The sequence below is a fragment of the Orcinus orca genome, chromosome 11, assembly GCF_937001465.1.
Source record: "Orcinus orca chromosome 11, mOrcOrc1.1, whole genome shotgun sequence".
Taxonomy (NCBI): domain Eukaryota; kingdom Metazoa; phylum Chordata; class Mammalia; order Artiodactyla; family Delphinidae; genus Orcinus; species Orcinus orca.
The window spans coordinates 102940111-102966520 of record NC_064569.1 but is presented as its reverse complement, the minus strand read 5'-3'; the positions used below and the strand labels follow the sequence as shown (position 1 = coordinate 102966520).

Sequence of the window (26410 nt, the reverse complement as noted above, 5' to 3'; positions counted from 1 at the left end):
CTTCAGGCCTTTGGCCGGGCAGCCCTCCTAGGGTCCTTGCGCGGTTGCGTAGCATCTGCGAGGACGCGGGCAGCGCTGGAAGCTGAGTGAACCGCGGTTGGGACCCGGGCTGACTCGCGGGGTCCGAGACAGGGCAGGGTCCGGGACGGGGCGGGATCCGAGGGGGACTCGGGGCCCTGAGGGCGGCTGGCCGTGGGCGGACCGACCTGCGGCGCTCCTGGTCTCCAGCCCTCGCCCGGGAACGGCCGAGAAGACGAAGTCGCGCGGGTGGCGGCCTCGCATGTGGGAACCGCCCCTCCAAGGCCGTCCTCGGGCCCTTGGCCAGTGCGGGGAAGAACGGGACAGTGGGTTCTGGCAACGGTAGGGGGAGGGGGGGCGAAGGCAGCCCAGCCTGGCTGCGGGGGTAAAGTGGTTCTCAGACCTGTTTGGTGCCCGAAAACTACTTGAGTGAAAGAGAACTTATCCACTGGGTGGCGAGGACATCGACACCCGTTGAAGGTCTTTGAGAACGGGTTTGGCCGCGTTTGGCTTCCGAACAGGTCGCTCCAGCTTCAGGGTGGAGGTAGAAGGGACAGCCCCTCATTATGCTTATCAGGCATCTGCCACTTCCCAGTCACTGCTTTTGAGGCTGAGGGTACCTCGGTAAAGAAGGCTGAGTCCCTACCTGAGCAGAAACAGTAGCATTGCAGTTAGGGAAACTCAGGGGTCCTGTCGGTATTTTCCACCCTTGTGTGCACGTCTGTCATAGCTCTTGCCACAGTAGACTGCCATCGTGTCTCCTATCCGGGTGCAAGATGTACCCGTGATGAACCCTCAGTAAGTGCGAGCACTGATGCTGCGTTGTCGTTGCATCATTTTTGTGTGCCGAGTTAACTCAGAGTGTGGACTACGGCACATTCCCAGTAATGTTTGTGAAGTTATATTTGGGCTTAAGGACATGAGGATAGTGGAATAGAGCTAGAGATTGTTACGCCTCGATGTTGGCATTGGGTGGCTGGTGATGTATTGTACAGACAGGGAACGTGAGGAGCGACTTTGGGGTGGGCAGGGCTTAGGTTTCACAGGTTATTTTTGCCTGTGTGGAATAGTTCGCTATTCAAAATCTGGTAGGCAATTGCATACCTGAGTCTGGCACTGAGGGAAGCGATCTCTGTGGAGATACAGATTTGGCATCATCAGCATTTAGGAGATACCTAAAACCAGTAGAGGTTGAAATAACCCTAGAGAAGAGGGTCTGGGGAATGCCTAGTTGAGAGAGGAAAAGGCAGCTACTGATGGCAGTATGATGGAAAATGAAGTGGAAGTGAGAAGCATGAGGTAGAGGATCAGGAATACAGGTTAGGGTTCTTTGGCTGTGTGATCTGTCATTCAGTGATGAGAATTCAGGCTTACAGAGCCCTCTTTGTCAGACAGTGTCTCAACTCTATCATGTGATGTGGGCACTGAGTTTTGTCCCTGCTTTACAAGTGAGAAAACGCTTGTAGGTAAAACTTGCAAAGCTTCAACATGGCTTTAGAATAGTCTCTCCAGGTGGGAGTGGGAGTTGTGGTTCTGAGCATAGCTGAAGTAAAGAGATGACATAGGGTAAACCACTCTCAGAAGATCTGGGTGGGGACAAGATTACAGCCCCATGATTCAGCAAGTGCTAGCCAGGTGGGTGGTGAATAGAGAAGGATGTAAGTGTTTCCTTGGGCCCCTCTCTTGTCAGCTCATTGTCTCCCCTGTCCAGGAAGAGGAAGTGGATTTGGTGGAGGGGACTTCTCATCTCTTTAACAACAGCCTCTTCTTGATCTTCCCAGACGGTGACAAGACCCCCCTCCCCTGAGCTGATCCCCTTTCTACAGCCAGGAGCCAATGGCCGGGGACAGAGCCAAACCCTGTGAGCTGGACCAAGAGAAATACGATGCCGATGACAATGTGAAAATCATCTGCCTGGGGGACAGCGCTGTGGGCAAGTCCAAGTATGTTGGGAGATTAGGGAAGAAATGCCAGGCCCAGAGTGGGTCTAGGTTGTTAGAAAAATCCTCCAGAGGCATAGAGGAGCATGGCTTCTATGGGAGTGGTGAGAGAGTAGTCTTGGCTGGAGCCCAGGTCTGCATGGGGGAACAAGGGAGCGTCACATCAGCAGCTGTGTGTGTTTGGGGAGGAGGGCGTCCCCAGGGGCAAGTCACAGGACTGAGGAAATTGAGCTTTATCCATGAGTCCTGGCAGAAAGTATGGGACCGGTCACCCTAGAGACTACTGAAGCAGTCCTGGTGAGGTGAGAGCTGGGGTATTCCTGTGTGTGGTATGGGGCTGAGAGACTGCAAGATGCAGACAGTGGGAATGGGGAGAGGAAAGTGTGAGAAGTGTGACTGGCACAACCAGCGACAGGTCGAAGAAAGGTGGTGAAGATACTGTCTTGAAAGAACTCAGAGTTGAGAAGAGTGGATAGAAATGATGCCTGACTATAATCAGCGTAAAGATTTTTTTTTCTTAAAAGATTTAATTTTTATTTATTTTGGGCTGTGTTGGCTCTTGGTTGCTGCGAGCGGGCTTTCTCTAGTTGCAGTGAGCGGGGGCTACTCTGTTGAGGTGAGTGGGCTTCTCACTGCGGTGGCTTCTCTTGTTGCGGAGCGTGGGCTTTAGGCGCGCGGGCTTCAGTAGTTGTGGCACACGGGCTCAGTAGTTGTGGCTCGTGGGCTGTAGAGCACAGGCTCAGTAGTTGTGGCGCATGGGCTTAGTTGCTCTGCGGCATGTGGGATCTTCCTGGACCAGGAATGGAACCCGTGTCCCCTGCATTGGGAGACAGATTCCCATCCACTGCGCCACCAGGGAAGTCCCAGTGTAAAGATTGACACACTCTTTTAACTGACTTCAGTGCCTCTGTGCACAGGCGTGGAACTTCCCCTGAAGGGAGGCTCTGCAGTGCTGGCAGCTTGTCTCCACAGGGTGTGAGCCTGTTTCTCAGCTGTCTTGGACCAGTGGGGCACACATCCATTTCTGCCTTCGCAGGATGAGGGTAAACTTGCCCCTAACCAGATGCCTAGTTTAGTCTTATACCCAGGTGCCCCAGTTCCACCTTGGTTTCCACTTTTATCTGTTATTAACATATCCTTAGACCCAGGTAGCTGTCAGTAATTCCCTAGGGGCTTTGCTGATTGGGGCAGAGGTCACTAACTTTTCTCAGCCTCAAGTCTGTTTATTTTAAAAGGTGCCCTGGGAAAAGCAAAGCAGGAACTTGTGGCGGGAATCCTAAACTCAGGTCCTCATCTAAATGTCCAGACTTTAGGTGTGAGCAGGATTGTCATGCTGTAAAATGTCTAGGAAGCAACTCACAATAACTGTTTTCTCATCACAGTGCTCTGGCTAGAACTGCCAGTACTGTGTTGAATAGAAGTGGCAAAAGTAGGCATCTTCTTGTTTCTCATTATAAGGGAAAGCTTTCAGTCTTTTGCAATTGAGTATTAACTGTGGGGTTTTCATATATGGCCTTTATCCTAGAGGTAATTACCTTCTATTCCTAGTTTTTGTCATGAGATGGTGTTGGTTTTTGTCAAATGCTTTTTCTGCATTTGTTGAGATGAATATGTAGGATTTTTCCTTTGTTCTATTAATATGATATGTTTGATTAATTTTTTTAAGTTGCACCATCCTTATACTCTGAGAATAAATCTCCCTTGGTCCTTTTGATGGTGTATAATCCTTTTAATATGATTTGCTTTGCCAGTGGATTTTTTTGAGGATTTTTACAACTAAATTCATGAGGAGTATTGGCCTGTAGGTTTCTTTTCTAGTAGTGTCATTGTCTGACTTTGGAATCAGGGTACCACTGGCCTCATAGAAAGAATTATGAAGTGTTCCCTCCTCCTCAATTTTTGGGAAGAGTTTGAGAAGGATTGGTGTTTGTTCATGAAATGGTTGGTAGAATTCACCAGTGAAGCCATCCAGTCCCGGACTTTTCCTTATGGGAGATTTTTGAATACTGATATAATCTCCTTACTTGGTATAGGTCTACTCAGATTTTCTATTTCGTCTTGAGTCTGTTTGGTACTTTGTGTGTTTCTAGGAATTTGTGCACTTCATCTCAGTTATCCAGCTTGTTCGTTCATCGTATTCTCTTGTAATTCTTTTTGTTTCTGTAAAATTGATGTTACTGTCCCCAGTTTCAGTTCTGATTTTGATCATTTGTGTCCTCTCTTTTTTCTTAGTCTAGCTAAGGTTTGTTGATTTTGTTGATCTTTTCAGAGAACTAATTTCTGGTTACACTGATTTTTGTCTGTTGTCTTTCTATTCTGTATTTTGTTTATCTCCACTCTAATCTTTATTATTTCCTTCCTTCTGCTAACTTTGAGTTTAGTTTGCTCTTTCATGTCTACTACCTAAAGATGTACAGTTATGTTATTGATTTAATTTGACTAAATCTTCCCTATTTGATTTAATTTCCACCTTTTTGTGAAATTTCTTGTTTTTCTTCTGTTATTAATTTCTAGTTTCATTCCATTTTATTTGAAAAGATACTTTGTATGATCTAAGTCTTTTAAATTTTATTATGACTTTTTTTTGTGGCCTAACTCATGTTCACTTGAGAAGAATATGTATACTACTATTGTTGGGTGGAGTATTCTGTGTATGTCAGTTGTTAGACCTAGTTAGTGTGGTTCAAGTCCTCTGTTTCATTGTTCTACTCATTATTGGAAGTGGGGTATTGAAATCTCAATATATTATTGTGCAACTCTCTATTTCTCCTTTTAGTTGTGTCAGTGTTAGCTTCATATATTTTGGGACTCTGTTGTGTGGTGCATATATGTTTATAACTTTTATATCTTTTTGATAGATCGAACTTTTTATCAATATATAATGTCCTTCTTTGTCTCTTGTAACATTTGTCACTTAAAAGTTTATTTTGTCTGACTGTAGTTAGTCACCCCATTTCTCTCTTGAATACTGTTTGCATGCAATATCTTTATCATCCTTTTGTTTTCCAACTTCTTTGTGACCTTGTAGCTTAAGCAAGTGTCTTACAGTCAGGACATGCCTGGATCATGTTGTTTAATATACACTCCCAATCTCTCACTTTTAATTGGAGAGTTTTATCTATTCTCATTTGCAACAACAATAATTAAAGCTATTACTGATAAAGAAGGATTTACTTCTGCCATTTAGCTATTTGTTTTATGTCTCCAGTTTTTTTTCCTCAAGTACTCCATTACTTTTTCTTTTTTTTAATTTTTTGCAGTGTACTATTTTGAGTCCCTTCTTGTCTTGTATAATTTTTTTAGTTGTTTATTAATGGTTGCCTTGAAGATTATAATTAATATCTAAAATTTATAGCAGCCTATTTGAATACCAGTTTAGTTATAATAGTATACCAACACTCTGCTCCTATATATTTCTATCCCTCCCCTTGATATTGTTTTGTCACAAATTACAACTTTATACATTGTGATCATTAACATAGATTTACAATTATAGTTTTAGATATTTGTCTTTTAAATCATGGGAAAAAAGAGGAGTTACAAACCAAAAATATGAGAATACTGGTTTTGGGGTTTTTTTTTTTTTTTTTGGCTGCGTTGGGTCTTTGTTGCTGCGCACAGGCTTTCTTCTAATTTCTGCAAATGGGGGCTACTCTTCGTTTTGGTGCACGGGCTTCTCATCACGGTGGCTTCTCTTGTTGCAGAGCACGGGCTCTAGGTGCGTGGGCCTCAGTAATTGTGATACACAGGCTCAGTAGTTGTGGCTCTTGGGCTCTAGAGCACAGGCTCAGTAGTTGTGGCACACAGGCTTAGTTGCTCTGCAGCATGTGGGATCTTCCTGGACCAGGGTTCGAACCCATGTCCCCTGCATTGGCAGGTGGATTCTTAACCAGTGCGCCACCAGGGAAGCCCAAGAATACTGGTTATTATCTTTACCTGTGTAGCTACCTTTACTGAAGATCTTTATTTCTTCATACAGCTTCAAGTTACTGTCTAGTGTCCTTTCATTTCAACCTAAAGGACTTATTGTACCATTTCTTATAGGACAGATATACTGGTAATAAGTCACATCAGCTTATGTTTATCTGGGAATGTCTTAATTTCTCCTTCATTCTTGAAGGATAGTTTGCTGAACATAGAATTCTTTTTTGACAATTTTTTTTTCAGGACTTTAAATATATCATTCCACTGCCTTCTGATCTCAGTGGTGTCTGATGAGAAGTTAGCTGTTTATCTTATTGAAGATTTTGTCTTTGAGTTTTGACATTTTGCCTATAATGTGGATCTCTGTGAGTTTATCCTGTTTGGAGTTTGTTGAGCTTCCTGGGTGTGTACATTCATGTCTTGCATCAGGTTTGGGAAGTTTTTAGCCATTATTTCTTCAACTAGTCTCTCTGCCCCCACCCCTCTTCTATTTATGATGCATGTGTTAGGATGATTTATGTTGTCTGATAGGCTCCTTAGGCACTGGTCATTTTTACTCATTTTTCTTTCTGCTTCTTAGACTGGATAATTCCAGTTGCCTTATCTTCAAGTTTGCTGATCCTTTCTTCTGCCTTCTCAAATATGCTGTTGAAACTGTCTAGGGAGTTTTTCATTTAAATTATTGTACTTTTCAGCTCCAGAATATCCATTTGGTTTCTTTTCATAATTTCTATCTCTTTATTAATACTCTCATTCTGTTTATATGTTGCTTTCTAATTTCCTTTAGTTCTTTGTCCATGGTTTTCTTTAGTTTTTTGAGCATATTTAAGATAATTGATTTAACTTCTTTGACTGGTAATTCCAGGGTCTGGATTTCTTCAGGTATTGTTTCTGTTAAATTCTTTTTATCATGAGAATAGGCTATACCTTCCTGTTTCGTTGTATGCTTTGTAATTTTCTGGTTGTTAATTAGACATTCTGAGTATTTTGATGTGGTGACTTTGGAACTCAGATATTCCACTCCTCGGGTATAGCTGATTTCTGCTTGTTTAGAGCTGGAGTATCCACTTGTAACTTTTCCATATACTATTTTTGCAAAGTGTATATTCCTTCTTGTGTGTGGTCACTGATATTTCTATTCCATTATCTGTGATCATACAGTGACCTGATAAAGATTTCCTTAAATATTTGACTCCAAAAGGGGAAAGAAACAAAGAGGTATTCCTATCCCTTTAAATTTCCAATAGATGCCAGCAGGGGAAGACTCTGAAGCCTAAGAGAGCTGAGATCCGGCTCCTCGGCCAAACTTCTTGAGGAAAGTATCTCTACTGGAGCCAGACATTTGGAACACGGGTCACTGCCTAGCTGCAGTGGGCCTGAGGAGTGGGTGACCATTGCTGGTTTGTGCGTGTTGTTCTTTTGCACAAGACCAGCACTCTCCTTTTATCCAGCACTCTACTGGTCATTGTGTCCAGTCAGGTTCCAGAGTTCTGAAATAGTTGATTCTGATCATTTTTTCCAGTTATTGGTTGTTTCAGTTGAGGGAGTGACCCATAGAACTTCATACTCCACCATTTTAAGTAATGTCCTCAAGTAATGTTCATTTTTTTCCTACATAGATATCCATTTGTTTCCACACCATTCCTTGATAAAACAATCCTTTACCCTGTTGAATTGCAGTAATGCTTTTGTTCTAAATCCAGTGACCATACACGTGGCTATATATATTTTAAGTGTGTGTTTACTGCCTGTCTTCACCCACTAGACTGTAAGCTCCATGAAGACAGGAATTTTCCTCTGTTTTGTTAAATGTTATATCATGGCACCTAGCATAGTATCTGGCAAATGGCAAGCACTCAGTAATTATTTTAAATTTTTTTGTACTAAAATATATTTGTCCATTCTTCTGTTGAAGAACAGTTATGAAATTACAATTTTTATGGTATTAGACACAATATTGCAGTGAATATTTTTATGCCTATCATCTTGGGCACACAGTCTATTAGACTTGGGGTGAAATTGCCCAGTTTTAGGATTAGCTCAAACTTTGACTTATCCCAGTTGCTCTCCAAAGTAATAGTATATTAAGTTCGCACTCCTACCAGCACAGTACAAGAGTTTCCACAAAATGTGCAACATTTGGTATCATACGACTTTTTCAACTTTGCTAATCTGAAGGATGTGTGTGCTATTTCATTTTATTTTAATTTGCATGAAAATCATTAATTTACATTAAAATCATTCAAGATTGAGCATCTTTTCATATGTTTTTTAGCCATTCTTCTGAATTGCCTGTTCATATTCTTAGGACCCAGGTTGTGTGTGTGTTCTCTTATTCACGTATCAGAGCTGTTCATAATCTCTGTATATTAATTCTTTGTCAGTGATTGGCATTGCACGTAGCTTCTCCCAGTCTGTGTTTTGTTTTGTTTTGTTTTGTTTATTTCTTAACTTTTCATTTTGAAATAACAGATTTACAGGATGTTGCAAAGAGAATACAGAGAGGGCCTGTGTACCCTTCACCCAGTTTCCCCAGTGGTTATATCTTACATAACTGTAGTACAGATCAAATCAGGAAACTGGCATTAGTTCAATGCATATGTATAATTCTGTGTCATTTTGTCACATGTGTAGATTTGTGTAAGCATCACTGGACTCAAGATACAAAACTATTCCATCACTGCAGAGGCCTCGGTCCTGCTGTCCATTTATAGTCACACCCACCCCACTTCACCTCCTACCACCCCTATTAACCCCTGTAGCCACTAATATTCTCCATCTCTATAATTGTGTCATCTTGGCAACATTGTATAAAAGGCATTATACAACGTGTGACCTTTTTCACTCAGCATAATACCCTTAAGATTTGTTCAAATTGTTGGGTATATCAGTAATTTTTTCCTTGCTATTGCTGAGTAGTAGTCCATATTATAGATGTACCACAGTTTGTTTATTCCCTAAAAGGAGGAAACTGGGGTCCCTGCCCACAGGGAAAGCATCTGTGGGTGCTGGGTCAGCGTTATAGCCGAAGGGTGTCAGGAACTTAAGGGGAGTCAGAAAGAGGGTGGGTGGGTGGTTCCTGGGCATTGTCCTTGAAAGGAAACTGTGTAGCTGTGGAAGGAGTGGGAGGGGGGAAGCCACAGCTGGCTTCCAAGTGTTCAACCCTTGGGTGGTGCAACAGGGGCAGGCAGGAGCGTTGAGGGATGCACCTGACCACTTGCACATTCTCCTTACAGACTTATGGAGAGATTTCTCATGGATGGATTGTATCCTTCAAGTTTTGAAATGCTCCTTGTTCCTGTGGCCCTTTCCACCCTCAGGCCAGCTCAGCCCCACTGCCCACCCCTTTGCTCCAGCGGTCCAGGGAGGAGGGATAAGTGAGTAAATTCGCAGGTTTCATTTCATGCTGGCTTCTCACCAGCTGACCCACGTGGCATCACATGTAGTTGGTGCTGCATATTTTCAAGCTTACTCACATCTGGATCTGCTTTCTATTAGGAAAGCAGTGGAATGGCTAACAGTAAGTACCTCGTCAAATGCCTGGACTCAAACCCCACCTCTTCCTTCTTAGTAGCTCTGGCGCTGGGCAAGTCACTTAACATCTCTGACCTCAGAGCTTGGGCTCTCTAATGTTTAAACATTCTCTGGTATGAGTCAACTTTGTAAAATAGGAAGCGCCAGCCCCACCCTCCTTCCGTGAATCGTTGCATTGTGCAGGTTTGGAATGAGACAATTGGGATGGTTTTTAAAAGCTTCCCGAGTGAGTCCGTTGAGAACTGGGGGTGAGAAGAGCCCCAGAGCCCCCTGCTCCCTGCCCGGGGCCCCAGCCCCCCGTGGTAGACTCTAAGTGTATCTTACTTCACCTTCTACCAAGTTCTCCTTTGCACCCACCCACCTGCATCATCCCAGCTCCGATGGTTAAACCACACAGCATCTTGCAGCTTCAGGAAATGTTATTCCCCAAGCTTTTTGATAGGGTTGCAAAAAGCAAACTACAGTTCATAAACAGTTTGTCAGCTGTCTGGCTTATGAAGACTTTTTTTCCCTGGAACTGTCATGTTGCTTCTTATGGCTGGGTTTCCTCTCTGGCCTGCAAGAGCCCCATCCATGGGGAGCTGGGGCATCCCCGCAGTCTTATTGGCCAACTACGTGATGCTGTTTCAGACAGCTGCTCTGTAAAATTCCATTCCATGTTTTCCCTTGGACTTAGGTGGCCAGGACATAATCCCAACCTCTCCCACCCCTCACCTTTCCATGGAGCTTGTGCCTGTGATATTTGAAGTTGATCCTCTGTCTGCAACACTCATTCAATTTAAAATCTAAATAACTTCTTAAACAAGGAGAGAGAGAGCCCATTCCATCCCCCCAGCAGCCGCCCCCCCAGCACCTTGCTTACGTCTCTTTTCATTCATCTTTGCCCCTTAACCTAAGTGCAGTCAGCCCCGGCAGCTGTCCACACACGCCCTGACCCTGTACAAGCACACGGCCACGGTGGACGGCAAGACCGTCCTTGTGGGTGAGCAGCACAGTGCCGAGCCACACCACCTCTCAGGAGGGAGAAGTAGTGGGGGAGAGAGTCAAGCAGGGGGAAATGAGACCCCAGGCATGGATGAAGGGTGATAGGTACAACCCAGAGAGCCCGGAAGCCAGGGAGGGTGGGAGGAAGCACGCAGGGTTCTGTTCCGGTGCTCTTCAGCCAGTGTAAAGAAACAACAGGGTTGGTCTGAGTGTCATCTGCCACGAAGAGTTTGGCTTTAAATGTGGTCACAACCTTCCCCTTGGCCAGGCCACACGTCCGGCCTGACTGTGTCCACCCTCTGTGATCAGCACACATGGGAATTGGGCCTAGTTGTGACCTTGGAGCGTCCTGCATCTTATAGGTGGGGGAAGGAGGTCACTGACCCTCTCGCTCTTGGGGCTCCCTGTCTGTACTCTCCTTCCTCCTGGCCCTGGGTCTCCCTCTCACCCGCCCCCACGCACGCCCAGGTGCGTTACATCCTGACAACACACCCGCGAGCTGTGTGGTCTCCGTTGCTCCCCATCCTCCCACGGGTGCCTGTGTTTCCGAACACAGACACCGCACAGAGATGCTCAGCGTCTGGGGCTCTCTGCCCTTCATCCCCCATCAGGCAGTCAGAGCTGTGTTCACATTGCAGACTTTTGGGACACAGCAGGCCAAGAGCGGTTCCAGAGCATGCACGCCTCCTACTACCACAAGGCCCACGCCTGCATCATGGTATGAAACCAACTGGAGGGCAAAGGCTCTGGGCAAGTCTGGCCTGAGGGGTGAAGGGATGAAGGGCCCAGCAGGACTGAGCCCTCCTCACCAGGGCTGGGTGCTGGAGGGAAGGATTAGCGCAGGCTTCAGAGTGCACCTGCTTCCCAGAGGTTCGGAGTGAGAACACGCCAGAGCCAGCTTCTCTTCCAGGGGTGGGGGGTGGGGGGTGGGGGGATGTGTGGAGCCACCATTCCAGCGGGAGGAGCAAGTTCAGGGCCTCATCATCAGGCAGAGCATCTAAGAGTCCAACACAGTCCCTCCCTAATGGAGGCCTCCCTCATCCGCTGCTCTCTAGGGGCAGATGCTGGGGCTGAGCAGGCTCTGGTTCCCAGGGAGCTTTCCCCTCCAAAATGGCCCCCTCCTCCGTCTCAGCCTCTCACTTTGCTGTCTAGAGCACAGCCCTCAGAGGTCCAGCCCAGTAGCCAGTGGGTGACAGGTGCCGCAGGAGAGCCTGACACTCAGCTATGGCAAGGGCCACGAATAGAGAGAGGAACTGTAAACCTGTGTCCTTTAGGACCTCCTGCCCACAAACTCACTGGCTCCTTTCTCAGGCTCTTCTGTCCCTTAAGCACAAGATCTCTTGAAATTTTCCAAAATTTAATGCTAGTACCTATAATGGGACAAAACAAAAGAGGGTAACAGGGTAAGGCAAATGGGGGCAGACTAGTGCCAGCAGTCGTGACCTCTTGCCTCTGACACATCTCCACTAGCTCCTTTTGGGCCCTCTTCTGAGACCTGGGGTGTTCGTCCTGCCAGCCTCCCTGCATACCTGTATGTGCAGGTGCCTACCACCAGCCCCAGCCTGCTGTAGGGGGCCTTGCCGGTAGAAAGCGCTCAGCCTCTCGTGACCACACGGGGACCTGATAGTCCCAGAGGGAGCTGGGGTTCCACTCTCCACCTTGAAACCCCAAAGGGTATGCTTCTCAGCCTAACCAGCTCCTCAGCTCTCAAAACAAGGAAAGGAAGCTCAGGAAACCAGACCTGGACAAAGTGTGACTGACAGTCACCATGGCAGGCAGCCATGGGAGGTGTGAAGCAGATTCCGGAAGTTTCATTACAAGCGTATTTTAAAAGAAGTCTTTATTGGGAATTCAAGACAAAGTAGTCATTTATTGAAATTGGGCCTGGAGAGTACCATAGAAGAGCCTCTCAGGTGGACCTCCTGCTGCCTCAGGTGTGACAGCTGCTGACCAGAGCCCACTGCCGTGCAGGGGGAATCCCTGGCCCTGGACATGGTTACTCCCATGAAGGGCTGGGTTGTTTAGAAGTAAGATCTGCCATTCCAGCAGGTTACAGGGTTGTGCATCTCAATCCACCGTTGTGCTGGGGCGGTTTGGACATGTGAGTCTCTTCTGGAGGGTGTCTGGGCAACAGAAAGCTGGCCTTTGAGAAGCTCCTGCGAGGGGCTTGAAGGATCCCTGTAGCAGCAACGTGAAGCATCTTAGGGCTTCTGTCCTCCCCGCCCTAGAGCCAGTCACAGTGCTCATGCTTCTTGCGGGCACTTTTCAATAGGTGAAAACTATAAATTATAGAAAGTTAATAAAATTATGATAAGCTACAGAATAATAAAAGACAAAAGTACTTCTACAAAGTCTAAAATACAAAATTAAAAGTTTATAATTAAAAGTAAATCAAAATAACTGAAAGGAAATTCTAGAAACATTTAAGATTATCATAGAGGAGGTGTTTTGGGTTTTTTTGGCCACACCACGCGTGGCATGTGGGATCTTGGTTCCCCAGCCAGGGATGGAACCCACGCTCCCTGCATTGGAAGTGTGGAGTCTTAACCACTGGACCAGCAGGGAAGTCCCATTATAAGGGAGTTTTTAAACAAAGTTTAAGCAGTAGTTAGACTACGAAAAAAACAAAAAGCTTACCATTTGTAACGGACTTATCAATAAGTAAAATGATAAAATCCGGTTAAAATAGGTAAATAAGGTGACCGGATGAAGGTTCTAGAGGGTGAGAAGGGTGGGCAAGGCATAGCCCTTGTGGTTAGAGGGGAGGCCACTCAGAGTGGTGCGTGGTCCGAGTTGCCAAGCCCGTGTTTGCCTGCTTGTGTGTGTGTCACCTGGGGGTGGCATGCAGAGACACTGATGCACTTGGGCTGTCTTCTTTCCTCTGCTACTTGCAGGTATTTGATGTGCAGAGGAAAATCACCTACAAGAACCTGAGCACCTGGTATGCAGAGCTTCGGGAGTTCAGGCCAGAGATTCCATGCATTGTGGTGGCCAATAAAATCGATGGTGAGGCCACCTTACATCTGGGTGCCAGCAATTCATGGGGGACCCACCATCACACGTTTCCTCTTCCTTTCCTGGGCCAGCGAACCGTCAATGGTCCATTCTTTTTCCCGACACACAGCCCTTGGTTTCTTGCCATCACTGCCCTCCCAGTAAGGATCCAAGTGAGGCAACCTGCCTTCTCGAGACACAGATCCCAGTGAAATGAACTCTTTCTCAGACGCGTCCCCTGGTTGTCCCTACTCATCCCTCTTCCTAGAATGGGGACCTCCAGTGACCCACCCTGCAAAATTCTCTCCCTTTGCCTTTGTAGACAGGCCCATGTCCTACCTTCTCTCTACAGCAGACATAAAGATGACCCAAAAAAGCTTCAGTTTTGCCAGGAAGTTCTCCCTGCCCCTGTACTTTGTCTCAGCTGCTGATGGTACCAACGTTGTGAAGGTAATGGGAGACTGCAGAGACAGTCTCGTAAGGCCGGGGACGGCCTGGTGCTGAAGTTACCAGGGAAGCGATGGAGAGAAGGGCTGGCTGCAGGGCTGGTGGAGAGGACGGGCACTGTTTTGGGGGCTGTGCTGAGCATGTGGTGACAGGAAGGGGTCGTGTGAGCATTGACAGTAGGGGCGGTGGTGGGTTGGGCTTGGTGAAGAAAAGGTACATTGACCATGCATGGGGTCAGGGTGACAGGGAGAAGGTGAATTGAGGAGTGACCTTGCTGATTTTAGGGTGGAGTACTGTGGGGACATATGATGGGAGCGGGGCCAGTGGGTACAGGGCAGGCAGAGTCCAGGCCACTGGCCCCACGGCCTTGTTTTCCTTCCCACCACCTTCACCTTACCTCCAGCTCTTCAGCGATGCAATTCGATTAGCTGTGTCTTACAAACAGAACTCCCGGGACTTCATGGATGAGGTTTTGCAGGAGCTTGAGGTAGGTCAGGCCCGGATGTCAGGTGGCGTAGAGGAAGCGGCTTCCCTTCATAGGGGTGCAGAGCATGACCCAACAGACCGACTTTGCAGGACACACGCGCTCGTCGAGGGCACTGCCCCTAGAGGCGTCAGAGCCACAGTTGGTCAAATGCAAGGCCAGGCCTCACCTGCAACCTTGTTCACAGAGCATCAGCTTGGAGCAGAAGGAGGAGGATATGCTGGGCAAAGAGCCGCGTGGCCACGTCGAGAGCCCATCTCCCTCCTGAGCCACAGAAGGAGGCCTCTCTCCACGGCCGACTTGGGGAGGGGGGGAGTTCAGAATACCCCTCCCTTCTGCAGTCCTTCAGCTCTCACGTGAGACATTCTTCCAGGCCATCCCCTGCTATGCCTCCTACAGACCCAACCATCCCATTTGCTCCCCCACTGCCATGGCCCGTGAGACCTGACCCGTCACAGTTGTTCCCTCCCCTGTAGTCGGGCAGGGAAGGGGTCCGCACCAGACCCTGGGGCAGAATTAAGGATGGACACTCCAGGTTATGTGGGACGGTGAAGAAAATTGGGCAACATTCTGTGTGTGTCTCTTAAATAAAAGGAAATTTAGGTGGTTTTTTTTCCCCCTCCCAGAACTGACCTCAGGGCCTATTCGTTGCATTTCTACCAAGGGAATGATTTCTACCGAGGGAATGATTTCTAATTCCTGACTATCCTTTTTCCTCTAGTCTCCCAACGAAACCAACCATTTTAAGAAAATGGTTTTGAACAGAGAGCTGTTCATTCCGTAAGTTTTTCCAGAGTTCTTCTAGGTACAGCCAGTACATTGATGAACAGCGAGGCCAAGATCACAGGCCCAAGTTTGTTGTTAACATCACGTGAAAGCAGGCGACTGCTCTGGCCATACTTAGTAATACACAGACATCGTAGTTGTAAACATCGAGGGTCAATACAGCCACACCACAAGGCACACCTGTTTGCATTGTAAAAAATTGACTTTCGGAAAGCTTCCTTTAAAACCCCTATTTCAACAAGGGAGGATTTCCTTCATTTTTCTTGAGGACTAGTGTGGACATTGTACCTCCTTGGGTGGCAAGGGCTGCTGAGAACTCTCATGCTGCCTTTTCCATTTATCTCCAGGACTTGTGGTTCACTAGGATGCTTTTATGATCATCTTGTACGTCATTTCCATTTTTAAAATTTATTTTTATTTACGTTGAATAGATGTGCATGCTTTGTGGGCATGGATTTCTCTGAGCAAAGAGTCACAAGAGAACGAGCGGATCATCAGCCACGTTAGTAAGGGGAGACTGCCGTGACCTGTCGTGTTATCTCTAGATTGATTGTCACAGAGACCATTTCCGTGGAATTCAGTGTTTTTAAAAGAATGGGTGTTTGTTTGGGAGTCAAGAGCAAGCATTTTTACCCTTTAGATTACTGACGCTTACAATTTCAACTTCACAGATTTAACCCGACCAGGAAATTTCAGGAATGCGTTACCCTGGTGAGATGTACTTTTAAAAACAACAACAGAAACAACCCTTTAGTTATTATAAATGATTAATAAGTGTTTTTTAAATATAATGGCTTCACTGAGATATAATTCAAAAACCGTATAATTCACCATCAGTATTGGCTTTACGTAACCATTTTGCATCAGGTTCCCTGGAAGCAAAGCCTGGGAAGGCAACTCTTGTTCAGATGACTCATTGTGGCAGTTTTCTGTCTCTGCTGGGGACCAGCTTCAGTCTCCCCCTTCCTAGGGAAGCTCTGGAGGACAAACTGCCCCACAAGGATGGTCCCACTTTGAGACCAGGGCCCTTTTTGTGCCAGTTGGCCAAGTGTGTGAGGAGGAGGTGGAAGGGGTGACTTGTAGTGTCCAGGGCAAAAGGGCTCCTGTTTTAGCAAGGACAGTTCCCTGGGGAAAGGGCAGCTGTGAGTTTCAACACTCAAAGTAGGTAGGGGATAAGTGCTCAGGCAGGGTGCCAGCAATATCCATGGCCACCTGCCCATACATTGCTCAAATCCACCTGCTTCTTAAAGCAGTATGTCATCCTGACATACAGGAACACCACCCCTGAGTCTTTTTTAAATAATTCATTGAGGTGAAATTACATAACATAAAATTAAAGTACACAATGCAGTGCCATTTAGTACAGTTACAGTGTTGTGCAACTGTCACCTCTATCTAGTTCTAAAACATCTCCATCACTCTGAAGTAAAACCCCTTACTCGTTAGTAGTTTCTCCAACACTCCCTCCCCTCAGCCCCTTTGAAACACTGATCCTCGTTCTTTCTGTCTCTATGGATTTATCTACTCTGGATATTTCATATAAATGAAATAAAACGATACGTGACCTTTTGTGTCTTTCACTCAGCATGTTTTCAAGATTCACGCATATATCATGTACTTCATTCCTCTCTATGGCTAATGTTCCATTGTATTAAATAACTCAAGTTGTCTATCCGTTCATCCATTGATGGATGTTTGGATCCATCTTTCAGCTATTGCGAATAGTGCTCCTATGAACATGCTTATACATGTGCTTATACGAGCAGTTTTCAATTCTTCTGGTGTCAGAGTCTGCTCAGGCTGCTGTAACAAAATACCACTGACTGGGTGGCTTACAACAGGTATTTATTTCTCACAGTTCCGGAGGCCGGGAAGTCTAAGGTCAAGGTGCTGGCAAGGTAGGTTTCATCCTGAAGCCTCTTCTCTTGGCTTGTAGGCAGCTGCCGTCTCACTGTGTGCCCACATGACCTCTTTGTGTTCAGGTAGATTCCTCTTAAAAGACTATGTCCTGGGACTTACCTGGTGGCGCAGTGGTTAAGAATCCGCTTGCCAGTGCCGGGGCCCAGGTTTGAGCCCGGGCCCAGGAAGATCCCACGTGCCACGGAGCAACTAAGCCCGTGCTCCACAACTACTGAGCCTGTGCTCTAGAGCCTGTGCCCCGCAACGAGAAGCCAACGCAGTGAGAAACCCACGCACCGCAACAAAGAGTAGCCCCCGCTCGCCACACCTAGAGAAAGCCCACGCGCAGCAACAAAGACTCAACGCAGCCAAAAAATAAATAGTTTTTTTAAAAAGACTATATCCTGTGACCCCCATAATGACATCCTAATTAGGGCCCCACGCTTATGACCTCATTTAACCTTAATTACTTCCTGAAGACCATGTCTCCAAATACAATCACATGAGGGTAAGGGCTTCAACATTTAAATTGGGGGGTGTGGGAGGAGGGCATAGCACAGTGATCTAGGAGTGGAATTACAAGATCACATAGTGGGACTTTCCTGGTGGCGCAGTGGTTAAGAATCCTCCTGCCAGTGCAGGGGACACAGATTCCATCCCTGGCCCGGGAAGATCCCGCATGCCACGGAGCAACTAAGCCCATGTGCCACAACTACTGAGCCTGTGCTCTAGAGCCTGCGAGGCACAACTACTGAGCCCACGTGCCACAACCACTGAGCCCGTGCGCCTAGAGCCTGTGCTCTGCAACAAGAGAAGCCACCACAATGAGAAGCCCACGCACCCCAATGCAGAGTAGCCCCCGCTCGCCACAACTAGAGAAAGCCTGCGCGCAGCTTTCAACACAGCCAAAAACAAATAAATTTATTTTTTTTAAAAAAAGAAGATCATATAGTAATTTTATGTGTAAACTTTTGAGGAATTGCCAATGTGTTTTCCACAGTGGAACCACCATTTTACACCATTTTACATTGCTGTCCTACAAGCAATGTACAAGAGTTCCAATTTCCCACATCCTTGCTAGCACTTGTTATTTTCCAGTTTTAAAGATAAGCCATCTTAGTAGTTATGAAGTGGTACTTCACTGTGGTTTTGAGATACATTTCCCCTTCATTTGTATTATTTATTTGGAGAAACAACTATTCAAGTATTTTGCTTTTTTTTTTTTTCCCGGTACGCGGGCCTCTCACTGTTGTGGCCTCTCCCGTTGCGGAGCACAGGCTCCGGACGCGCAGGCCCAGCGGCCATGGCTCACGGGCCCAGCCGCTCCGCGGCATGTGGGATCTTCCCGGACCGGGGCACGAACCCGTGTCCCCTGCATCGGCAGGCGGACTCTCAACCACTGCACCACCAGGGAAGCCCCTATTTTGCTTATTTTTAAATTGAGTTGTTTGACTTTTTGCTGTTGAGTTATAAGAATTCTTTACATATTCTGGATATTAAATGCTTATTTATGACTTTTACAAATATTTTTCCCATTCTACAGGTTGTATTTACACTTTCTTGATAATGTCCTTAATGAACAAAAGTATTTAATTTTATTTTTGGCCGTGCCTTGTGACTTTCGGGATCTTAGTTCCCCAACCAGGGGTCGAACCCGGGCCCTTGGCAGTGAAAGCACCGAGTCCTAACCACTGGACATCAAGGGAATTCCCTGAAAAGTATTTAATTTTGATCAAGTCCAATTTATCTTTTTTTTCTTTTATTGCTCATGCTCTTGGTGTCATATCTAAGAACGCATTGCCAAGTCCAAGGTCATGAAGACTTACCCTTATGTTCTCTTTTAAGAGTTTTATGGTTTTAGCTCTTATATGTAAGTCATTGATCCATTTTGAGTTAATTTTTATATATAGTATAACGTAGGGATCCAGCTTCCTACCTTTGCATGTGGATATCCCATTGTCCTAGCAATATTTGTCAAGAACACTATTCTTTTCTGTCTGAATGGTCTTACCACCTTTGTCAAAAATCAATTGGTCATAGTTGTATGAGTTTATTTCTGGACTCTCAATTCTATTCCATTGGTCTAGATGTCTATCCTTATGCCAATACCACACTATTTCAATTACTGTAGCTTTGTAGTACAGTTTTGAACTTGGAAAGTATGAGTCCTTCAACTTCTTTCTAAAGATTGTTTTGACATCTTAACAATATTAAGTCTTCCAATTCATGAACACTGGATGTCTTTCCTTTTTTTTCCCATTTATTTATATCTTTAACTTCTTTCATCAATGTTTGTACTTTTCACGTATGAATCTCTCACTTATTGGTTAAATTTATTTCCAGATTTTTTTTAGATGCTATTTACTTTTTTATTTATCCCTTGCTGTTTATAGAAACAGCTGACTTTTGTGTGTTGATCTTGTACCCTGAAACTTTGCTGAATTCTTTTATTAATTCTAATAGTTTTCCTGCGCATACTTAGGGGTTTTTCTATAAATAGAATCATATCATGTGCCTATTGAAAAGGTTTTACTTCTTCCTTTCCAATATGGGTGACTTGTATTTCCTTTTCTTGCCTAACTCCTCTGACTGGAATTTCCAATACTATGTTGAATTAAATAGTAAAAGCAGCCATCCTTGTTTTGTTCCTGATCTTAGGGGGAAATTTTTCAGTTTTTCACCACTGAATGTGATGTTAGCTATGGATTTTTCATATGGCCTTTATCATGTTGTAGAAGTTCCCTTCTATTCCTGATTTTCCAAGTGCTTTCATTATAAAAGGCTGCTGGATTTTGTCTAATGCTCTTCCTGCATTAGTTGAGATGACTGTGTGGTCTTTCCACCTCACTTCTATCAATGTAATGAATTACATTGATTGATTTTTTATATTGAGCCACCCTTTGCAAACCAGTAAACAATGCCAAAACAAAAGAGCAATTTGAAAATCTGTTACTGAATGGGACAAACAAGGAGGTTCTTTGTTGCTGGATGACTTTTGGAGCTGCAGGACTTGGTTCTGCTCTGGTGGCAGGGTTTTGCTATATTAATGACCTTACAGTAATCCAATCAACACAGAAGATGCACAAATACCTTGAGAGGCGTTGAGAAACTTTGTCTTGGGTATGACAGCTGGGGTCAAGTAACTAACAGCTGCAGCATCCAAAGACTTCCTAAACTCACCATTTCAGTCTTGCTGGCTAAAGATGTTTCTGTGTACCTTTTTCCGAAATAAGTTCCTACATCATATGCAGTCCAGGAGCTCAAAGCAGTTGGAGGTGTGATGATTACTGCCTCTCACAACTGCAAGGAAGAGAACAGACAAAGGGTCTATTGGGAAACTGGTGTTTAGATCACATCTCCTCATGATGAAGAAAGTCCAAAATGCATAGAGGACTGTGTGGAACCCTGGAATGCTTCCTGGAATAATGATTTAGTGAATGCCAGCCTACTGGAGAGAGACTCTCTGCAGGACATTACAGGAGACACATGGAAGATCTGAAAAAGACTGATTTTCACAGGGAATCAAACTCAAAGACCACCTTGAAATTTGTACATATATCTTTTCATGGGGTCGGACATGACTATGTGCAGTTGACTCTGCACGTGTTTGGTTTTAAGCCTCCAATTCCATTACGAGAACAAAAAGATCCTGATCCAGACTTTTATACCATTAAATGCCCAAATATGAAGGAGAGTCTGTGCTGGAAATTTCCCAGAGACTGGCAGAGAAAGAGAACGCTCAGATAGTGCTACCTACAGGTCCCAGTGCAGACCAGCTGGCTGTGGCAGAACTCCAGGAGGATGGTCAATGGAAAGTTTTCACGGGGAATGAGTTGGCAACTTTGTTTAGTGGGGGGGGGCGGGGGGGTGGATATTTGATTGCCGGAAAAATAAATCAAGAAATTCTGATGTGAATAATGTTTATATGTTAGCCTCAGCAGTCTCTCTTCCAAAATTTTGTATCCAGTTGCACTTAAAGAAGGATTTTAGGGACTTCCCTGGTGGTGCAGTGGTTAAGAATCTGCCTGCCAATGCAGGGGACACAGGTTTGAGCCCTGCTCCAGGAACATCCCACATGCCATGGAGCAACTAAGCCTGTGTGCCTCAACTACTGACCCTGTGCTCTAGAGCCTACAAGCCACAACTACTGAGCCCACGTACCACAACTACTGAAGCTCACATGCCTAGACCCCGTGTTCTACAATAAGAGAAGCCACCAAAATGAGAAGCCCTCACACCACAACAAAGAGTAACCCCTGCTTGCCACAACTAGAGAAAGCCCGTGTGCAGCAACGAAGACCCAACAGCAGCTGAAAATAAAATACATAAATAGATTATTTTTTTAAAAAAAAGAAGGATTTTTATTTTGAAGAAATATTACCAGACTTTAAATGGCTAGGAAGTAGGATAAAAGACCTGGAAAATGGGAAAGAAGTCATTATTGCATTTAAAAAGTCCATTGCTTTTCTGCGTGGAACTTCAATTTTGAATAAAGATGGGGTGAGTACAGCCATTGTTGTGGCTGAGGTGTTATCTTAACTGGAAACCATAAGCATAACACTGAGCCAGTAACCGATTAAGATTTGTGAAAAATATGATTATCATATTTCAAAAACTTCATATTTCTTGTGTTTTGATCTGACTACCAACAAATGCATATTTGAAAGTCTTCACAATTTTGATTCTCTGAAAGAATATCCATCATATTGCATACATGGGACATTACCTGTGAATATGACAGCAGCCAGCCTAATAAGAAGTAAATGCTGGACTTCCCTGGTGGTGCAGTGGTTAAGAATCCCCCTGCCAATGCAGCGGACACGGGTTCAAGCCCTGGTCCAGGAAGATTCCACATGCCACTGAGCAACTAAGCCCGTGCGCCACAACTACTGAGCATGAGCTCTAGAGCCCGTGAACCACAACTACTGAGCCCACGTGACACAACTACTGAAGCTTGCACACCTAGAGCCCGTGCATCACAACAAGAGAAACCACTGCAATGAGGAGCCCGCGCAGCACAACGAAGAGTAGCCCCCCACCCCCGCTCGCTGCAACTAGAGAAAGCCCGCATACAGCAACAAAGACCCAGTGCAGCCAAAGATAAATAAATAAATTTATAAAAAAGAAAGAAATCAATGCTGCCTGTGAATAAAAATAACCAAATGATTACATTTGTTAACAAACTCAGGTTCAGCTGTTCACCGCTCAAAAGCCAATAATCGAGAGGCAAGTGTCAGTAGACAGGAAAGATGTTTTAATCAGAAAAGCCGGCAATCTGGGGAGAAGGCAGACTCACATCCCCAGACCAAATCCAAAGATTCTACTCAGCCATGACAGTTTTTAAAGGGAAAAGCGAGAGGGGGGAGAATCTCAGTGAATCATCGAGGCAGGAGGCTGTGTTCCGCATCCTTCCCTATTGCGTGCAGGCTGGCTGACTCTCCCTTCTGACGCCCGTCTTGCCCGTGTGATCTGCCTGCAGGGTGGCTAAGGGGGTTGTTGGGGATAGAGAGCTGGTCATTCTTTACTTAATTCTTTATTCTTAGTTCTTTTTATCTAGGAAAAGAATAAACAGGTTAATTCGGTTATTTCAAGTTTAGAGGGGAACAGAAATGGGCAAAAGAGCTACTTTCACACTTGCTTTTCAAAATGCTGTTTTGCTATTCTTCAGACAAGCAAGACAAAACCAAAGATAAAGTATTATGCAGAGAAGCGCACATCATCCAACCAGAGTGTCGCTGCCTTACTGAAAGAAGAATTGAAGAAATTCATTGAGGCCCTTCAATTAATTAATCAGTTAATCAATAGCTGATCTAAGGAAGGAATGGAAAATTTTACTTGAGCCAATTTGAGTATTATTACCCAGGAGACAGTCTTTCAGGAAGCCCTGAGGACTGTTGGGCCAATTTTTGGTCAAAGAACAGTTATATACATTTTTGAGACAAAGTGTTATATATCAAATGACATATTGATAGTTTACACAATCCAGATCTGCGTGTACAGAGGCAGTAGTGGGTCGTCTTTGCTCCTTACAAGATTAGGAAGGAAGGTTCTCACCTAAGGAGGTCTGGTTAATGCAGATGCACAGCACACACTAAAGGGTCTGAAGAGGCCCAGACCGGGAGAGAGAAATTTTACGTTTAATTGTTTCTTGTCTTGCCACAAAATGTGAATTTTGTTTCATCACTCGATTAAAAATTTTGAGCCCAGTAAAAATGGGCTGACCTGGCACTCTGTTTAGGTGTACACCCGTCTGTCGTTGCTTTCGCTGGCACTTGGGACAGAAAAGCCAAGGTGCGCCTGGACCTCGTGTTAGCATTCTTTATCTCATCCGGCTGAGTGTCTTTTTTCCTTTTATTTTCTTCTGGCTTGGTCAAGTAACTAAACAAGCTGTATAAATTTGAAATGAAATGGTCTGGAGGGAAATTATTCAAACTTTTCATAATCTTGAACAAAACTCATTACATTAGAAGTATCATAGCAACACATTGTTCTTCCTTTAACAAAAACATAACAAAAGTGAGTTTACTAATTAAAGTGTGATTAAGCTTAGTTCCAGTGTCTTGTAATTGTGTATAGCACATTTTATTTATTTATTTGGCTGCGTCGGGTCTTAGTTGCCGCACATGGGATCTTCGTTGCTGGGTGTAAGATCTTCGTTGCTGCACACGGTACCTTTTTAGTTGCGGCATGCAGTCTCTTTTAGTTGCGGCATGCGGGATCTAGTTCCCTGACCAGGGATCAAACCCAGGCCCCTGCATTAGGAGCGTGGAGTCTTAACAAGTGGACCACCAGGGAAGTCCCTATAGCACATTTTTAAAAGAAGCATGTGTTATGTATTTAATTGTAGAGTTAGTTAAGGAAATTAATCCATTAAATTGGCAAGAAAATGGCACTGTTCCCAGATCACTGTGGAAACGTGTTATTGTTACATCATAGGTATTTATTTACAAATTAGAATATCTGAAGCAGGGCATTTCGCGCTTCCATATGTGGCTTCAGCACCTCTGTTGATAGTCTTGGTGCAGTATACATTTATTGTATATTTTAAAAATCCCGATGTTTACTGAACATAAAACAATGGGGGACACTCCTGGTGGCTTTGTTCTTGTCGCATTTCTTGGAACCTTCTCAGGGTCTGGTGTGAACTGAAATAATGTTCCTGCATTGAATATGATTTAATCAGTTCATTTTTAGGCAGCTAGAGAAAAATCTTTTGAACTATTTAGGTGCTTCACCTCTATGTTAAATGGATTTGCTGATTTAAGTAAATAAAAAAATCAGAGCTGAGAAAGGAGCTGGAATTTATTTAGAAGTTTAACTTTTGAATTATATTTTTGTAAGTAGATTTATGCTAATGTTACTAAGAAATAAAACAAACAGATTTTAGGTGTTATGGAACACTAAAACTCCAGTTTATTGTAACATTTTTCTGACCTGAACAAAATTTCTGATCATATAAGAACCATTTATCATTTTTAATGTGGAAAAAAATTTATGGAAGGTCATTTTTGGTTGATTCTGCAGTCTTCTGAAAAAAGACTTAATAGAGAAGTGCTGTTTAATCTTAAAGTATATTCTGTTCTACATAGTTCACAGAATACTTAAACACACGTGGTATAGTTTAAAAGAGGTAACAATCATAAGGCCTTGAATGTAATCATACTAAACAAATTACCTATAGGAGATAGCAGTGGTATAAGAGAATTTATTTCCTAACATAATAATAATATAAAGTTTGAACTGATTAGAATGTTCAGTAAATCATGGTTTGGTTTGTTGCAGCTGTCAGCTAACATTTGGTTGAACGCACATAATTTTCAAATTATTATATTGCCACTATTGTTAATTTTTTCCTTCTTTACTTTCTCATAGCTGTGTCTTGTATGATTTAGGTAATAGACAGCTAGCCAAACGTAAAGCACCACTTTTCTGAATGAGTTTGTTTTCAAAGGTTTTGCACTGAAGAAGAAATATGTAGAATTTTTTATTTGCTTTTAAGAATGTAGATTGTCATTTAGGAAATGGCCTCTACTTTACAAAGTGGTATAATACTGTATATGTGAAAAATATGTATATTTGGCTTGATATCCGTGTTTCAGTGACTGAAGAACAAAGCAGAGCTGAAATGATACAACAGCCCGTTCATCATCACTAAGCCACGTCTTGATGGTTACTCTCTATGAAGAGCATAGTTTTACTTGAGTGCTTTAATATAACGCAAGATTTAAGTCATCTTAATCAAGGTGAAAAGTTAGAAGCTTGGATTCTTATCTCAAAAATTTTGAAATCCAGGGCTTCCCTGGTGGCGCAGTGGTTGAGAGTCCGCCTGCCGATGCAGGGGACGCGGGTTCGTGCCCCGGTCCGGGAAGATCCCACGTGCCGCGGGGCGGCTGGGCCCGTGAGCCATGGCCGCTGAGCCTGCACGTCCGGAGCCTGTGCTCCGCGACGGGAGAGGCCACAACAGTGAGAGGCCCGCGTACCGCAAAAAAAAAAAAAAAAAAAAAAAAAAAAATTTAAAAATCCAAAATTAAAATGAACAGAAATCTTACAAATTCCCAAAGTATATAGACTGAGGAATCATCTGATTCCAGCCAAGCTCTGGAGTCTGTCCGAGCATGATGTTTAGCATGAGCTTAACATAGTGCTCACCACTTGGCTAACAGGATCAATTCAGTGCCCAGGCCGGCCAGGAGAGACGCAGATGGTAGCCAGCAAGTCCCAGCCTTGGGCTCTGCATTGTTTATCTTTCTCTCCAGGAATAATATCACGGGAATGAATGAATTCTCCTTGATTGCACATATCAAAACTCAATTTTCTAGAGTTTGGGGAAAAAGAAATAATGAGTGGGGCAAGATCAAAGCATATGTTGGAAATTAGCAGTAAAAACAAACAACAGAAAGGTCAGTAAGGCCGCACAGGAAACGCTTCTTGGGAAGGGCAAACCTACTTACCACCCCAAAGTAGGAACAAACTGACTGTGGGCAAGTTGTTGACTTGTGCCTGTCTGTTATTATAGGAGCAGTAATGAGTCAATTGTTTCCCTTTATTAGCAAACACTAAAAAGAGACCTAGTTTTATGAGGTGAGAAAAAGTATCCCTTTCACTAATTCAGTCCCTGCTAGCGTGTTGTGTCTTAGGGGCCTATGGGAACTCGGAAGGTGATACAGCCTACAGATACAGCCTACGCGTCCGAAGCCCTGAATTTTATTTTTTTGAGAATACTTATCATTTGCCTAACGATCCCACAGGGAAAGAGTGAGCATATTCCTCGGATGCCTGGATGCCCTTCGGTATTGGTTCAACGTACTGCTTATCCATTGCTTCCCTGCTCCTCCTGTCCCTGTGGGCAGGGGCTTCTGATCCAGGATCTGTGAGCCATTTTCAGGGCTAGAGTATCCAC

At 44.5% G+C, this 26410-nt stretch overlaps 1 protein-coding gene and 1 pseudogene across 13 annotated transcripts; both read left to right on the top strand.

Annotated features, from left to right (window-relative positions):
• On the top strand, positions 1 to 16680 carry RABL2B (RAB, member of RAS oncogene family like 2B). Of its 13 annotated transcripts, none has more exons than XM_033405429.2 (9): positions 1 to 121; positions 1800 to 1961; positions 9119 to 9148; positions 10319 to 10398; positions 11012 to 11118; positions 13295 to 13406; positions 13717 to 13844; positions 14245 to 14328; positions 14513 to 16680. In XM_033405429.2, exons 2-9 carry the CDS (start codon positions 1855 to 1857, stop codon positions 14591 to 14593), a joined length of 729 nt encoding a protein of 242 aa, XP_033261320.1. In that variant the 5' UTR covers positions 1 to 121; positions 1800 to 1854; the 3' UTR covers positions 14594 to 16680. The 13 variants fall into 13 exon arrangements, with proteins under 13 accessions (XP_033261320.1, XP_033261323.1, XP_049550107.1 ...); XM_033405432.2 differs by lacking the exon at positions 1 to 121 and adding an exon at positions 130 to 344; XM_033405433.2 differs by lacking the exon at positions 1 to 121 and adding an exon at positions 359 to 498.
• On the top strand, positions 15810 to 25537 carry LOC101282676 (glucose 1,6-bisphosphate synthase-like; annotated as a pseudogene).
• Positions 25538 to 26410: the final 873 nt, after the last annotated feature.

Excerpts from the sequence above, each read along its gene's own strand:
- RABL2B (XM_033405429.2), top strand. The coding sequence starts at position 1,855 with ATGGCCGGGGACAGAGCCAAACCCTGTGAGCTGGACCAAGAGAAATAC. Across the intron at positions 10,399-11,011 it reads CGGCAAGACCGTCCTTGTGG|GCAGTCAGAGCTGTGTTCAC; the intron begins GTGAGCAGCACA and ends ATCCCCCATCAG. Across the intron at positions 13,845-14,244 it reads ATGGTACCAACGTTGTGAAG|CTCTTCAGCGATGCAATTCG; the intron begins GTAATGGGAGAC and ends CCTTACCTCCAG.